General features: G+C 38.8%; 2 protein-coding genes across 5 annotated transcripts in view; one reads left to right on the top strand and one right to left on the bottom strand.

Moving 5' to 3' along the window:
* Nucleotides 1-4613, bottom strand: part of nemf (nuclear export mediator factor) — an 11048-nt gene extending 6435 nt beyond the window's left edge. The window contains 15 exon segments of the mRNA XM_020591141.1: nt 654-742; nt 966-1029; nt 1129-1296; nt 1433-1641; nt 1820-1960; nt 2096-2171; nt 2246-2316; nt 2404-2477; nt 2616-2705; nt 2852-2919; nt 3038-3186; nt 3271-3396; nt 3872-3974; nt 4244-4312; nt 4445-4613. Coding sequence (XP_020446797.1) covers nt 654-742; nt 966-1029; nt 1129-1296; nt 1433-1641; nt 1820-1960; nt 2096-2171; nt 2246-2316; nt 2404-2477; nt 2616-2705; nt 2852-2919; nt 3038-3186; nt 3271-3396; nt 3872-3974; nt 4244-4312; nt 4445-4503 — 1556 coding nt within the window. The 5' untranslated portion in view covers nt 4504-4613.
* A 74-nt stretch (nt 4614-4687) lies between these two features.
* Nucleotides 4688-12039, top strand: mok (MOK protein kinase). 4 transcript variants are annotated; one of them, XM_020591144.1, is made up of 12 exons: nt 4688-5043; nt 6566-6680; nt 7002-7091; nt 7181-7251; nt 7379-7457; nt 7546-7594; nt 7688-7866; nt 8016-8117; nt 8226-8399; nt 8595-8760; nt 8841-9035; nt 9243-12039. In XM_020591144.1, the coding sequence occupies exons 1-12, from the start codon at nt 4860-4862 to the stop codon at nt 9318-9320; spliced, it is 1482 nt and encodes a 493-aa protein (XP_020446800.1). In that variant the 5' UTR covers nt 4688-4859; the 3' UTR covers nt 9321-12039. The 4 variants fall into 4 exon arrangements, with proteins under 4 accessions (XP_020446800.1, XP_020446802.1, XP_020446803.1 ...); XM_020591146.1 differs by lacking the exon at nt 4688-5043 and adding an exon at nt 5257-5487; XM_020591147.1 differs by lacking the exon at nt 4688-5043 and adding an exon at nt 5449-5517.
* The last annotated feature ends 60 nt before the right edge of the window (nt 12040-12099 follow it).

The raw sequence follows: 12099 nt of genomic DNA, 5'->3' as shown, positions 1-12099 counted from the left end.
AACCTGGGGTTCCGCCTCCATCAATCATGCATTCACACAAAAATACACACTCTTGTGTGTTACAGCCTGCTCAGTGTTTTATAACTAAGGTGTCACTTTATTTTTAAGCTCATTTAATAAGACAAGTTGAACCAGAACAGACTCATTTGGAGCAGCATAGAAACACATACAGTACACACATGGATCACTGTGTAGAGCTATGGGCAGCTTCTGCACAACTTCTATAATTAATTAAAGTCCCACTCCAGAAACATTTTCATTTTTATATTTGTATATAAAAATACTTTACTATAAACAATATGCAGTCTAACACAGCTTTTCCTCAAAAAAATTTCAGTGGGCCTCTGTAATAGGAATGAACATTGCCCCTCATTGTGCATTCCAGGATCTATGAATGTTGCCGTCATCCCTTATGTGGATTTGAATAATTTTGCACGCCCAATTTTTCAGTTTTTTATTTGTTAAAAACGTTTGAAATATCCAATAAATTTCGTTCCACTTCATGATTGTGTCCCACTTGTTGATTCTTCACAAAAAATTACAGTTTTATATCTTTATGTTTGAAGCCTGAAATGTGGCAAAAGGTCGCAAAGTTCAAGGGGGCCAAATACTTTCGCAAGGCACTGTATAATACATGGTAAAGTGCGTCTTACCAGTAGACTTTCCGGGCCTTCTGAATGGTGGTTACCGTCTGGACTTCCTTTAGTGTTTGCTGTGTTTTTTTCTCTGCAGATTTCATGGCCTTGAACGATAGAAAAATGGGAAGAACCTTTAACAGAACATTCTGAATAAAGGTACAAAAGGATCATGAGTAGTCATCTTCAACGCTGTTATGTCTTGGTGCATAAACAATTTATACAAGCTTGCTTGTATTTCAAAAGCAAATGCCAGATGTTTTCCACTAATCATGCAGTAATCTGTCACAATACTCTTTGCTTGACTGGAAAAGAAAACCAGTTACTCACCTTATCTGCTGCTTCAATGGTTTTCTGTTCCTTCTTTTCAGCACTGCGTTTGTGGTCATAATACCTGGAAAAAACAACACAATCACAAGGTGTATCAACTAAAGCACAACACTTGTTAATGCACAGTTCTGTGTATAAAGGCTTAGACAGTATGTAAACCTACTTTTTGGCATTGGCATAAGCTGAGAGGCTGAGATCCACATCCACTAACATAGGCTTGTTTCTTTGAAGCTTCTTGTTCTGCCCTTTGTTTTTGTTTTTCTTCCCTTTCTCCTGAGGAACGGCGCTTTTGTCCTCCTCTTCCTGGTCCTCTTCTGAAATGTATGGATTCCTAGAGGAAAAAGACAGATGCACGAGCAAAGCAGTGCAATACAGTATTATAACAGTTAACTTGAAAATGTAAAAAAAAAAAAAAATTTGAGGAACAGGCCACTGCACTGGAGTTGTTGCATCAGTGATGGTCTCACTTTAAAAGCATGGTGATGTGGTTGGTCTGTAGCTTCAGCTCCTTAATGGCGCAGGCCACAGGATCTCCGGCAGCCTGTGCTTCCTTAACAATAAAGCCAATCTCAGTCCAGTCTACCTGATTGGCCAACGCACTGCACACCACCTGCAGTGCTCTCTCTACCACCGGGAGGTTCATCTCCACTAGTTCACCTTTTATTCTGTCCACTTCCTGCAACATGAGATAAGGATGTCTCACTTAAATCTGCTCATTTGCGAATGTGAATTTCAGGTATTTGTTTTGCCAACACCGCAACATATGCTTTATAGATGCGTCCAAAATGGACAGGGATCATTCAGTGCAGCATTTATTAATGGCAGACAAACCTGAAAGCTACTGTATTGCAAACCTGTGCTTGGTGCAAGGCCTCCAGTCTCTGCTCGTGGTCCCGCTTCACATTTTCTAACTTCTTCAGAGCATGTTTCTCTTGCTGCAAGGCCTTCATGTCGATCTTCTGACTTTCCATCTTAGAAAAAAACTCATCTACTGCCTGAGTGAAAGCATGAAATTAGATTCATGTCATGTTCTTGCAAAAAGAGTTCATTTCCATTGTAACAGAGAAAGGATCAACATTTCCCAAAGGCAACAAGAGCTAAACCAAATGAGCAGTCATGCTAATATTCACCTTGTTAAAAGTATCAAACTCCAAAATGGGGCTCTTTACATGTTGTGCAAAGAGGAATGGATGGAATTCATCATATCTGTAAGATAACCAAGGACAAAAGTGTGCATATTGTTCTTCTATAGAACAAATTGTGCCTTAAACAAAACATACGTGAGCAGTTCTTCACTGGCTCGGCCAGGAATTAAGCCTGGCTTTTTCTCACTCTTCTGAATGATGTAACCCTTGAATTAAACACAGAAGAGTTTGTGAATGTAACAAATCCATAACTGGATCTCTATGTACTGTTCCTCAAAATAAACATTTCTTACTTTGCCACTGAAATTCTCAGTTTTTTCCAAGTATGTTTCTGCAATCTGCATGGCTTCCAGGATTTTAGGTGCAGCTGAAAACACAGAACAAACATTGAGTACTACAGATTTATAGGAAATGATATTAGAGCCACTGATTCAGACTAAATCCAAACCCATCACCGTCAGTGTAACCCATTCCAACAACCTTGACTCTGCTCACTCTAGAATACCTTGTGCAGCATCAACTTGGCTGTCAACCTTGACAGAGCCTGGCAGTCCTGCTTCTATCAAGCTGTGCTCTATCAGTGTGGCTCCATAGGCTGGAGAGATGTTTGAAAAGGACAAAAAAAAACTTTGCTCAGTGTCTTATACTTGATAAAAAATTTTTAAGCTATTTAAACTCTAGAGACATTCATATGGATCTTTTTCAATTTAACAGTTCAGAACTGGCTGCACAGTTACTTACGAAGGTGAGGGTTCAGAACCCTTTTCACCTGCTCTCCATTTGGTGCTTTGTTGAGAATTTCTGTGAGCCTACATTTTAAAAAAAGCAATAAAACAATACGTTTTCACTGTTGTAATAATAACATTCTGATTCCGAGAGACTTCCTCTTGGTACACAACAAACTAGCACATGTAAAGCTGTGGATACCTCTCTAAGCTGATGAGAGGTTCATGGGGCCGTGCGTTCTCCACAGGATACCGCTCTCTCACAGCAATCTTAACATCTTCTGCTTCCGCTGTGCGAAACCGCAGCAGATTCAGGATGGTGTACTCATGGTCTGCAAGAATGATGTTACCCTGAAAAAAGGAAACACGCAGACAAATTAACATATCCACATAAATAGCATCTGAAACCAAACTATTTAAGTGTAATGTTCTCACCCTGTCATATAGTTCAATAATCAAATGGTAGGCAGCCTCATCTGAGCCAAACTGGATGTCAACAATCCTGTCAATCCCAAGCTGCTTAACCTGAGTCAGGCGCCGTGTCTTCAAGTGTTTTCGACACTATAGAGAAACAAAATCTGCTTTAACATTAAACTTCATTACAACTGATAAATCCAGAAATAAGCAAATATTGATTTAAAAAAAAAAAGAAATTAAAAGTGTTTGGCTGTTGGACACACGAGGAATTTGACTCTGGTACATCGGCTCTCAACGTGCAAGTACATATCCCCATGCAAGGGGCAAGTAAACAGTAAACCAACACAAGGCTGTGTAATATAACAAAATAAGCAGTATTAGCAAGCAACAAACAATGCAAAATATGCAGTATAAACAGACAGTAAACAATGCAGACAAAGGAATGTTCATTGTGAAACGAGATAAACAGGAATAAAAATAGAGTACTTAAAAATAGAGACCTGTACGGATCTGTAAAATCTGTACAATGTATATTTACAGGTATTACACTGAGGTTTGCCAGTCCCAGTCAATGAAGAAACATGCTATTTAAGAATTACATCTGTAAGATATGACTTACTTTCATTGCAAAGCCTGATGGCATCATATTCTTGGGCCATTCAAAGTCTGTGGTGTGAATACGGGTCCCAGACTCAACCAGGAGAACAGCTTTGCTGTCAGGCCTAAGACAACAACATGCAACACTCAGTGATACACACTGACTGAACGTGGTGGAGTATTGCTTCTGTACTCTACTGAATACTCTTACTTTTAAAACTTAAATACAGACACTGCTAATATGTCTTCATTTATAATCACAATATCAAATGCAGGACATTTTTTGCAATGGAATATTTTTTATTGCAGTTTTATACCATTACTCGTGGGTTTCACGTCCTATGAAACGCTATTACACTGAAACTTTAGAGGCAAGTTTTCAAAAAGCCCTTACTTTTGCAGTCGGATGAGATAGGTCTTATTGTCGATGTCATACACGTTGTTTACTCTCATGCCGATGTAGCTGTGAAAGATCGAGGCAAACGGAATAAATGGCTGGTCAAGATGTATAAACAAATACACAATAACGATGATTAACACAGCTTGAGGAAGCTAAGTTACCACCCGGCTGGAGGTAATATCACGTATCACCTACTTGGCATTAATCTCGGCAATAACTGCCCTGATATCCACAGTGGTGAATCTGGTTTTCATGGTGGCTTGAGAGCTGACTACAACTGGAGAACGAAGTATAACCACTAACTGGGTGCAAACGGTCACATTTTAGTGGAAAATCGGCAAGGCAAACCAGAAAAACAGACGGCGAATGACTGAACATGCGCACATGTGACATGATTTTACGGAAGCCGACACGGAGCAAAAAAATGGCAGGTTTACACCTTTTACGCACAGTGGCCGCGAGAACGCATAGATTGTGTATGGGATTCACTGGTGACTGGTAACGTTATGCTATGACATGAATACAATCGACCAGCAGCTGTGCTCTCGCATTTACTGTATCTAGATGGTATTATGCTCTTGGTAGACTCTTGAGCAGCCAATGTGCACTAATGATGCACTATTCAAACTGGCTTATTGGCGTGAAAAACAGGGCGAGCCTTCGAAATGCGTGCAAAATACCACCTAACATGGACTGGAACAACAGAGGGAATATTGTGGATATGCAGAACAAAAACCCGCAGCCGAATGAGAAGACATCCGAGCTAATGGTCACCACCCACCTCTGGGAAAAAGGTAATGAAGGAGGTTAATTAAATAGCTTTAAGACAGAATCGCGCCAAATAGATGGGCCTGCAGTAAGTAATTCACCTTTACTTGATTATTTCCCCAACACAGGACAAGGCATCTTGAGCTACGTTGTTGCTTATAATCATAATAATATTTTCAATTTAGCGACCAGGCTGGTGTGAGACAGACAGACCGTGTCTTGAGCCGGAGTTGCCTTTATCCTCCTTGGGTCAGGGTGGAGGGCGAAGGCGTGCTCCGTTACCAAGGCGACGGTCAGCTTACAGGGCTTGCTAGCGGGGTTAAGCTAGCACCCGTAAGGCGAGTTTAATGTTCCTCTGACACTTCGATGCGTAAAAAAAATCGTACATTTTCTAACTCTACCTTGAAATGTACTGTCCAAATATTATGGATGGACTTACCCGTTGCGGTTAAGACTCAAAGGAATGCAGTGTAAGTTGTGAGTTAACGGCTGAACAGGAGGTCAGTTCACTGACACACAAATAGCTTCTGTGGTTTCGGCCGTATATCCTGTTTTCATAGGCGCCTTTATTCTTTGTGCCATAATTTTAATCCGTTTTGCTAGAAGTTATCGAAAACAGTGACATTTGTGACTAAAATGTAACATAGTCTAAATATGGATAGAGCTGAAGAAACGTCGGATGTTTTGTTTAAGTTTACATGGAACCCTAACAGATGAAAGCAGAAATGATTTGACTGAACATAAACAATTTTAGAACCAAAACTATCAGTGTATTCATCGATGGACAACACAAGACATCTGAAAATGTCACAGCTGGCTCTGCAAGGTTTTGAAGGGATTATTATGAAATATGAAATTGTATCTCTAAAAAATATAGACTCACCAATTACAGCTCTTAATTGTGAACCTTTCTGAATTCACCACAATCAGCAGATAATAAAAATAACTTACCTGCAGGACGTTGGGCTGACAACTTTCTGTGAAGTATTTTGTTGGAATGAGTTTTACTGTATATGAATGTACAGTAGAACTGTTGATGAGAAAATCTTGTCTCTAAAATGTTATTCTGTGCTTTCCTTAGTGTTCTGTGATAGTAATCTGAATTTCTTTTGAACTGTAGGTTGGCCAAAGAAAACATTAAAATGCCTTACCTTCTGTTCTGAGAAATTATGATTTTTCTTTTTGCAATTTTTCCTTATTTTCTTATATTTGATACATCTTGTGATTTATCAAGAAAATAATCAATAGAATAGGCCTAACCAGTAATGTAAGTAATCATTAGTAGCAGCCCAATATGAAGGCAGTGCTTCCAGCTGTTTATCATAGAATCCCAGTTCTATGTCCCAATAAAATTGTTATGGTGTTTAATGTGTGTTCCAGGTTTTTTTTTTTACTGTCCATGGAAGACAGGATTTCCTTCTAGATTGTGCAGACTTGTTTTTCTGCTGTACAGCTACCTGCAAATTTCACCTGCTATTCAGTAGTAATATTATAGAAATGTGTTCCAAATTTGTCTTTTATCAGTGTTTGTTTTGAATTGTTGTGCAGGCTACAAAATAATTAAGAAAATTGGGGAGGGGACATTTTCAGAGGTGGTGAAAACTCAGAGCCTGAAAGATGGGAAGTTCTACGCATGTAAAACTATGAAGCAGACGATCAACAGGTATGTATCCATCAATACAGTGTTGCACACCTGTGCACAAGCTATCATTTGTGCACATGCTATTGTTATGGACCCTTAGCAGCTTGAAAACTTGTTAGATGTTGTCTTACCTTTCCTTCCACTCTTGACAAGGGTTCATAAGCCACACTGTCCATACACATTGCTATGTATGTAATGTATTATGTTTCTCTCATATAAAGCTGTAGAAATAGAACTGACCAACTTGCCATCATCAAACTATTTTTCATATGATGTAAGCAGATATGCAATTAGAATATACAATTAACTATATTATGCAAATGTCATCTTTTATGTTGTTAGTGTGGAGCAGGCCAACAACCTGCGGGAAGTTCAGGCAATGAAGAGACTGAGCCCGCATGCAAATATCATCCAGCTACATGAACTGATTTTGTGAGTACTGTAGAGATGACTACTGATATTATTGTAGTGCTTTAAGATATTTTTATGTGACGTCTTTCTAATTTAATTCAATGCTTCAGTGACAAAGAAACGGGGATCGTGTCTTTGATTTGTGAGCTCATGGAGATGAACATCTATGAGTTCATACAAGGTAAGTCTGAAAGCCTGGCAGAGTACCAGCATATTCCTATGTCTTAATAAGGGTGAATAAGGGTGTAATCTTGTTGTGAAGTTTGTGGGTTAATTAAAGGCTGATATTGGGTCTTCATTCCTTGCAGGAAGACAAACTCCACTGCCTGACCACACAGTAAAACATTACATGTACCAGCTTTGCAAGTCACTTGAACATATGCACAGGTAGTTATGAAAATATAAGTTGACAGGAAATGATAAAGTAAAATGTTCAACTATGTTCATTATTTTTTTCCTTCATTTTTTCCCACAGCTGTGGGATCTTTCACAGAGATGTGAAGCCAGAGAACATTCTCATCAAAGTGAGAGGCATTACTATCATAAATTTGCTTTAGCAGTGGTAATCTGATTTTGAGTCATACACATTTTTAAAATGATTTTTGTACAACTTGCAGCAAGATGTTCTGAAGCTTGGTGACTTTGGCTCATGCCGAAGCGTGTACTCCAAGCCCCCCCACACAGAGTACATCTCCACACGCTGGTACAGAGCCCCAGAGTGCCTCCTCACTGATGGGTATTACAGTTTGAAGATGGATATCTGGAGCGCTGGTTGTGTCTTCTTTGAGATTATGAGGTAAATCTCTAGGGAAAGGGCACAATATTGCGCCTGTAATACTTAAATAGGCCAACAGTTCACATAAGGTAGGATAAGACTGTAAACACTTTAAGGAGGTTATACAGTACATATGCCAGATTGTCAGATTATTGTACTGTGTGTTTCAGCTTAAATCCTCTTTTCCCTGGGACCAATGAGTTGGATCAGGTGGCTAAGATCCATGATGTGTTGGGGACACCAGATCAGAGTCTCCTCCAAAAGTTCAAGCAGTAGGTTTTCACCCTCAAAATATGTTGTTTGAAGAGATGGCATCCTCGTTACTGAAGCAACACAAATAAAATGTGAAAGAATTATCATGGTGTCTTGATGAATGGCAGGTCTAGAGCGATGCATTTCAACTTCCTTCCTAAGAAAGGCAGTGGAATCTCACGATTAATCCCCAACTGCTCAGCCCCAGCTCTGTCACTGCTGTATCAGATGCTCGCCTACGACCCCGATGAACGCATCACTGCAGAAACAGCCCTGCGGCACACATACTTTAGGGAAATCAGGTGAAGTTCTTATGTGCATAAGAAACAGAAGCATTTTACAGTATTTAATTGAAAACCGTCAGTGACCACACAAATGGTAAACGCATCATGAATTCGCAACTTTAAGAAAAACAGAGGAAGGACTCTAACTTTAAATAATTTTATCATCTGTAACAGCAACCTTGTTTGCTTTGTCTCTTAACATTTTCCTCCCAGGGTGGCTGAGAGGAAAGCTGACACTCTTCACAGAGTGTCTGGAGCTGCAGACCGAGTAGAGAGTAGTGGGACACACACCTCCTTAGAACACAAGTTTGTTTGGCATCCAACCAAACTTGGCAAGCAGCTAAGAGGAAGACATACAAGACAAACACCCTTAATGAGCGTAAGTGAAATGTCCGAAGTCAATGAGTCCAAAGAACTATAAATACAACTGGTCCCATTTGATACTGTCTCCCTTCTCAGCACAACATGAAACATGTAGCAGAGCCTGTCATCAGACGGAACGTCCATTATCCTACAGAATTGCCCAAGCTCAACATCGTTGTACCAGGGCCACACATCTCCTTCCCGGTCTCCACTGTGCCAGCATTTACTCTCGCTCACCGAGGCACCCTGCCAGCCATCACATCAAAAAAGTGCCAGTCACGGGTGGCCAAGGTAAACATGCGAGCGCTACACATCTGAGTCATTCAGTCATTAAGGCCTTCTGGAAGTCACATCTAAGGGTTATATATAATAAAATGTCACTATGTTATATAAAAGAAAAAGAGGAACATTCAGTTAATACAGCCAAACAAGTACCTTGGTAGTGCTTTTGATGAGGGCTTTGACGCGGCATTCAGACTGCATATCTTCTCCCCACAGCCCCGGGATGAGTCACACCATGCAGCTTTCAAGACCTACTACATGCCTCCCCTGGATAGGAAACATGGAGGCTACTGAGAGCCAAACACTTGAACATTTCATTTTAAATTCCCTCTTAAAACAGGATAGACATGGACTGATAAAGAGATTGTCAAAAGGACAAGGTTTAGACAGGCCTGATGTTGAAATCTCTGAAGCAACACAGCGATGTGTGTGTGGGGGAAAAGCAATGAAGCCTATCATTGTCAGTTAGGACTAGTAAAACAAACTGTTAACCCTCATTTTAACAATGAAACTCAGTATAATGTCTACACAAACAATATAATTTGTCATTATGTTGCAGCGAGATTGTAGTTTAGTTATGACCTCAATTTTACTCGACCTACATGTTTATAACTGCTTAGGCATACTTCAGTCTGCGCCTATTACAGTACACAAGCTAAGCAATAAGATGTAAAGTGACAAGCTGTAAATCATAGTGGTCATGGCCAAAAGTACTGGCACTCCTACATTTCTGTCAGATAACGCAATACTTCTCTTTCTGGGAGAATCAGTGTGTTATCTGACAGAAATGTAGGAGTGCCAATACTTTTGGCCCTGACTGTAGTATACCTTTTGGTGAGGAGCACAAGCTTCCAGCAAAACCGCAGGGTGCCTTTAAAACGTAGTCACACCCCTTGGACTTGTTCTGGTTTTACAATTTTGAATCACACTTGATTAATACAATTTTGATACTGATCAGAAAACAATTTTTCAAAATGGACACAATTCTCTACAAACTGACCTAAATTAGGTGCAAATATAAAACATTATGTGTAAGTATTCATCATCCTTTGCTGTGACTCACCCAAAAGATTACAAATATTTTTAAAGGATTAAATATTTAATTGAATACGGTCACCTGCATGTAATTGGTGCAAAAACTATGTAAATCAGGAAGATCCAACTGCCAGTAATTCAATATCCTGGTAAAATTTGCATCATGAAGGCAGACAAACAAATCTCCAGTGAGGTTATTTAAAAGTTCCAGTCGGGGAAATGATAAGAACCTTTCCCATGCATGGAAATAATATACTGAGAAATTCTGGAGTAGTTTGTTCCAGTCTGAAACCGCAGAGAAGATTTAATTTTCCAGCAGATACAGGGCTCCAAATATAAAGTTGAAACTACACTGGAGTATGTTAATGTCCTGGAGTAGCCAAGTCATAATCCAGGCCTCAAACCAATCATTAATTTGGTGCAGGACTTAAAAAAAAAAAAAAAAAGCTACTTCAGCCTTATAAGACAAATATTGCACAGAGTGGCTTTAATTAATCAGCTGTGATTCAAAGTTGTAAGCCAATAAAACATAGAAAAACAACATGGGCAGGGTTGAATACGTTTTATAGGCATTACATATTTGTGACATCTCCTTCCAGAAGCTGTGAATAAGTTTCACATGGGATAAACTGAGATGAAGGGCACTAGTCTTCCTGTACAAAGGTAAACAGCAAAACATTCACATTAAGTGCTACACAATTATAAGCCACAAAATTGCAGTTGAATAATTTAAAGGCACATTTCGTGATCCAGATGTAAACTGAGTAAACACCCCTATGTAGGCCACAACACATAACTGGAACAGTTATACACACACACACAAAAGAAACTTTTAGATTCATGTGAAAACACCTGTATTTCTAGATTCAGAGACTACAGTTCGGGCTCTTAAAAAACCTGAATCTGATTAGTTTTGTTTTTTTTAATGCAATGTTAAGAACGTTACTTGGCAAGTACCCTCCTACCCCTTCATTTGAGCCAGTGTGGCTTAAAAAAAAAAAAAAGTACCATTTCATTTGGAGCTGTGAGCTCATTAAAATTGACTGTGACTTACTCTGCACCTTATTGTGATGATTACTGTGATACATAATCAGTAAAAAAAAAAAAAAACCCTCTAGTATCATTTGTATGATATTGTCATGAACCTGCTTTACACTTTGATCATTTACCTAATGTCTGCACAAACTCCTGACAAACAACTGAAAACTGATGAATGAGAATCATGATTTTTAATTGAAAATGGGAAGTGCCAAAGGTGACCCACTTAAAAAAAAAAAAATATGGTTGCTTCATCAGCTTTCCATCTACTATGCAGGTCACTGAACTCTTAATGGCCTTTGGTTATCACACAAATATAAATATGGCAGTAGTAGGAATCTACTCCTTGGATGAATCTCAAGTTTGTCCTCATATCTTCCATGTGGCTTTTGTTAAAATCTTTTACAGAGAAAATGAAATTATAGGTTTGCTTATCTATGTTTTGAGTCTGCGATCAGTCATCGACTTCCTGAACTTCAGACTTTCATATCTGACAGCACCTTTTTGTAGAACTACAACACTTCTTTGACAATGTCAGCAATTTTCATACCAAGAGTCAGAGCTTTTTTTATGCAAGTGAAGTCAAAATAAGAACAGTAAACGATATATTCAAGATTATTTTAATATTATTAATATGTATACTTTAGGCTTTAGAAATATAACTATCAATGACAAAACTTCCACTGGAGTAATGGTAGTTTGCTTCGGCCCCCATCAAATCAGTTAATTACAATATACACATTATGATACAGAGCAGATTTGAATCTGAAATAATATTAAAATAAATGCTCAATAGATAAAGGTTTTAATATTTTTAATCATTTTCTTTACCTACTGTATTAGCCATTTGTGAGTTCTGAGCGCACCCAAAAATGTAAAGCCATTTTCTTCTAACTAATTTAAGTGCAAACAATTTTTTTTTCTTTAAAAAAAAAAAAAATTAATTACATTTCAAGACTGAGGATGTTAAAGCCAAGTGCAACAAGGCAGTCCTCAACCC

Source organism: Monopterus albus, unplaced genomic scaffold (assembly GCF_001952655.1).
Source record: "Monopterus albus unplaced genomic scaffold, M_albus_1.0 scaffold13.1, whole genome shotgun sequence".
Lineage (NCBI taxonomy): Eukaryota > Metazoa > Chordata > Actinopteri > Synbranchiformes > Synbranchidae > Monopterus > Monopterus albus.
This window is presented reverse-complemented; position numbering and strand designations above follow the sequence as displayed.

Excerpts from the sequence above, each read along its gene's own strand:
- mok (XM_020591144.1), top strand. The coding sequence starts at position 4,860 with ATGATGCACTATTCAAACTGGCTTATTGGCGTGAAAAACAGGGCGAGC. Across the intron at positions 7,252-7,378 it reads CATCTATGAGTTCATACAAG|GAAGACAAACTCCACTGCCT; the intron begins GTAAGTCTGAAA and ends CATTCCTTGCAG. Across the intron at positions 7,595-7,687 it reads CAGAGAACATTCTCATCAAA|CAAGATGTTCTGAAGCTTGG; the intron begins GTGAGAGGCATT and ends TACAACTTGCAG.